The sequence below is a fragment of the Geospiza fortis genome, unplaced genomic scaffold (genome assembly GCF_000277835.1).
Source record: "Geospiza fortis unplaced genomic scaffold, GeoFor_1.0 scaffold408, whole genome shotgun sequence".
NCBI lineage: Eukaryota > Metazoa > Chordata > Aves > Passeriformes > Thraupidae > Geospiza > Geospiza fortis.
Genome location: NW_005054330.1, coordinates 5,767,072 through 5,770,580, shown reverse-complemented (window position 1 = coordinate 5,770,580; position 3,509 = coordinate 5,767,072). Strand labels below are relative to the sequence as shown.

The 3,509-nt window shown below is 63.5% G+C and overlaps 1 protein-coding gene across 1 annotated transcript in view; it reads right to left on the bottom strand.

The window, feature by feature from the left end:
- The window catches only part of HSPB8 (heat shock protein family B (small) member 8), a 3,061-nt gene extending 139 nt beyond the window's left edge, over positions 1 to 2,922 (bottom strand). The window contains exons 1-3 of the mRNA XM_031057483.1: positions 2,087 to 2,922; positions 988 to 1,051; positions 4 to 140 (exon numbers count right to left, since the gene is read on the bottom strand). Coding sequence (XP_030913343.1) covers positions 4 to 140; positions 988 to 1,051; positions 2,087 to 2,465 — 580 coding nt within the window. The 5' untranslated portion in view covers positions 2,466 to 2,922. The remainder of the gene's footprint in view (positions 1 to 3; positions 141 to 987; positions 1,052 to 2,086) is intronic.
- Between the last annotated feature and the right edge of the window lie 587 nt (positions 2,923 to 3,509).

Here is a 3,509-nt window from a genome sequence, read left to right as displayed (position 1 = left end):
GGCTCTCGACGGGGATCTCGCTGCCGCTGCTGCCCTCGCCGAACTGCTGGCAGGGGGGGATCTGGGGCGCCTCGATGATCAGCAGCCCCTCCGGGGACAAGGAGGCGAACACCGTGATGGGATCCACCTCGTAGGGCAGCCTGCAGGGGGGCAGGAAGGACAGGATGGGTTAGGATGCTGCGTCCCCGGTGCATCCCGACCCTCGGACCCCCAGCGGGGCCGAGGCAGCAGCCCCGGCGCCCCGGCAAAGCCTCTGTTATTACTGGAGCGCCTGGGAATGTGCGGGGGATATTTCGAGCGGGCTCCTGGCCGGCCTGGCCCCCGCGGGAGCTCTGTTTAATCTCCCCGGCAGATGTGTTTGACGGGATGTCAGCGCCGCGCGGGGCAGGAGTAAATCCCGGCCAGCCTTGCCCGTAAAAGGAGCCCGAGCGCCCGGCAGGAGCGAGCGGGGCTCGCCCCAGCCTTCCCGTGGGAGTTCGGGATGCACAGCGCTCCCCCAGGCTGGAAAAGCAAAGCGGAGCCGCTGCCAGCCGAGGAAACCCTTCCCATGCCCTGGGCTTTGATGCTTTTCCCTGCGAACCCCGTGCGAGCCCCGCGGGTGGGACCTGCCCCCCACATGGGTCGGGGCTCGCCTTTGCGGGTGCTGCTGCCAAAGCGAGCCGCGGGGGAGTCACGGCGATAGGATCGCGCTGACATCATGGAGATGCGGGGAGATGCCGGGATGCGCTCCGGGGCTGGCGGGGGGTGGAGCCCGCCCGCCGTGCCCCGCTGCTCCCCTCCTGTCCGCAGCCCCGGGCGTGCAGGAGGCTGACAGAGCGCCTCAAAAAAGGCCCCGTCCTCCTTCCTTTCCCTTGGGAAATCACTCTGTGGCCCGGCCCGGCCAGGCAGGTGCTGCAGAAGGGCAGATTTTGGGATGGGAACAGTCCCTGCGTGTGTGAGCTGGGGCACGGGGACTGGCAGAGCTCGGCCGGACCAGCCGGTACCTACTGGATTTTCTTGGTGAAGTTCTTGGAGACGATCCCTCCTTCCACCTGCTGCTCCTCGTGTTTGCCTGCAGGGAAGGCCAACACCCCACATCAGCACCTTATTTTTTCCCCAACAAACAACAACAACTAAACCCAACAGGAGAGTTTTCCATGCAGCTGTTTCCCTGCCCCAGTGCAAACTCTTTTTCTGGGGAGGGCTCAGGAAGCCTCTCCATGTGGGGAAGGAGATGCTAGACACAGCACAGCCACATTTCCAGTGGAAAACTGGGGTCTCACAGGCTGCCAAGAGCTGGGGCTTAAGAAAATAAACAAATAATAGAACCATTGTAGGTGGCAGCATCCCCCTTGGCCTCACTCCCAAGGATGGGCTCCTTTCCACCCCTCTGTCAGGCTGGGGGTCCCTGGACCTGGAGCATCAGCCAGAGGCTGCCTGGACCCCCCTGAGCTGTGGCTTTCCCCCTGTGCTGCAGTGAGCTCCAAACAAACACTCAGAGCTGTGTTAGGTGGCAGCCCCCAGCCCTCCCTGCTGATCCCAGCCCGGAGGACCCAGAGACAATGGGGAATGTCAGTGCCAGGCTGATGGGACACTGAGGGCAGTCGTGGGCGCCCCCAAAGTGCTGGACCCCCCACCCACTGTTCCCGACATTAACTGACATTTCAGGGATGTGTTTCTGGCCGACTCAGCCAGGCTGGGCTGGGGGCTGTGAGCAGCTGCTCCTTTCCTCCCAGCCTGTCCCTCGGCCCCTTTAAAGGGAATCTCCCTCCGTGCCGACCTCACCCTGGCTATAATTAACCGAGCAGAGCTGGGGCCCCTCTTGGCTGCTGGCTCAGGGTGCTGCCAGCCAGGGCAGAAAGCAGGGAGATCTGCCCCAAAGGACACGTGTCCTTTCGCATTTTGGCAGCAAACCACCATGGCTTGTGAGCCAGATCCTCCCCCGTGACACCCAAACTGCCTCTGGAGATGCCCCAAAGCCCTGCTGCACCCCTCTCAAGCTCCCAAGCGGGGGGTTCTGCCACCGCCTTAAAACAAAGGCGATTTTGGCATTTTGCAGCAATTCCTTGAGCTGGCAGTGCCACCTCCCTGCTGCCTTGGCTCTCACCTGACACCTCGACGTAGCCATCCTTGGTTTTGACGGTCAGCTCCTCGGGTTTGAAGCTGTGCACGTTGACACACACCTTCCAGGGCTCGCGGGGGAAGGGCGCGGGGCTGCGGCTCTCGGGGTACCCCCCGAAGTGGGCACCGTAGGCGGGGGCCATGGGGGGCGTGCGGCCCAGGCCGGCGCGCAGGGGGCCCGGCCAGGTGGTGGTGAGCCGGGGCCGAGCCCAGTCGGGCCAGTCCGCCGTCAGGTCCCCGGGGAAGGGCGACAAGCCGAAGTCATCGTCCAGCAGGCGCGAGGTCAGGCCGGGCTCCCGGAAAGGGTCGCGGAGGCTGCGCCTGCCGGGGTAATGGCAGGAGAAGGGCATCTGGCTATCGGCCATGGCTTCCTTCGGAGGGGTCTGAGCGTGTCCCCGCGGCTCTCACACGGAGCCTCAGCCTCTGTGCGGCTGCTCCTGGCTGCAAACTTCCCCCGGGAGCCTGTCCCGGAGGAGACGCATCCACCCCGGGTGGGACGCGGGTGCGCGGGGACGGTCCCTCCTTCCCGGCACCAGGTGAAGGACGAGGAGAAAATCAATGCGGGCTGAATCACCGGGAGCTGGAGGAGCGCAGGAAGGACGGAGGGAGCTCTCTGGCCGCGAGAAAACGCTTCCTGTCTGGCTGCGATCCCAGGACTGGGGAGAGGAAAATAAAACTTCTTGTCAGGAGAGAGAAAAAAAAATAATAAACCCAAATATCCTGAGATTAAAAAGCTTCTCTCTCACTTCTCACTCTCCGGCACTTTATGTGCAACTTTCCCTGATGCTGCTGGGTGAGAGCTGCAATAAATGCCTGAGCCTGGAGCCCAGAAACTTCTCTAACCTTCCAGCCGTTGGGCGAGTACTATTTATATGGATTTCGGAGGAGGGGGGTGTGTGTTTTGCAAGTCCTGCCCTGTCAGCCGAGTATTTTGGAGAGGATGAAACAGCCGAGGAGAATTTGGGCAGTGGCAGCTGACCTCTGCTGAGGATCCCGGCTGCCACGGGGCCACGGCGCTTCGGCAGCTGCCCCAGCCCCTGCCACCCCCTCCTGCTGCTCTGCCCGCCCAAAATAGCCCCCAAGCTCACTCAGGGCTGGCTGCTTTCACCCCGCTGTCACCTGTTAAAAATACCGCGGTGGGGCTGAGCAAGCTGCTCCCCTCACTGTACAGCCACGTGTCCCCAGGGCACCGCCGTGCCGGGAAATGGGTCACTCGCTGCTGGCACCCCGGCAGTGGGACCCCACGGGGGTGTGTGCGGAGTGTTGGGGGCAGGGGCACAGGATGAGCCTCTCCAGCACTGCTTCTCCGGCCATCTTCACCAGCTGGGCCCGGAGGAGCATCCCCTGACTGCAGGAAGGAGAGGGACCCCGGGCAGCAGCAGGGCGCTCACGGCGCTGCTCAGCACCTG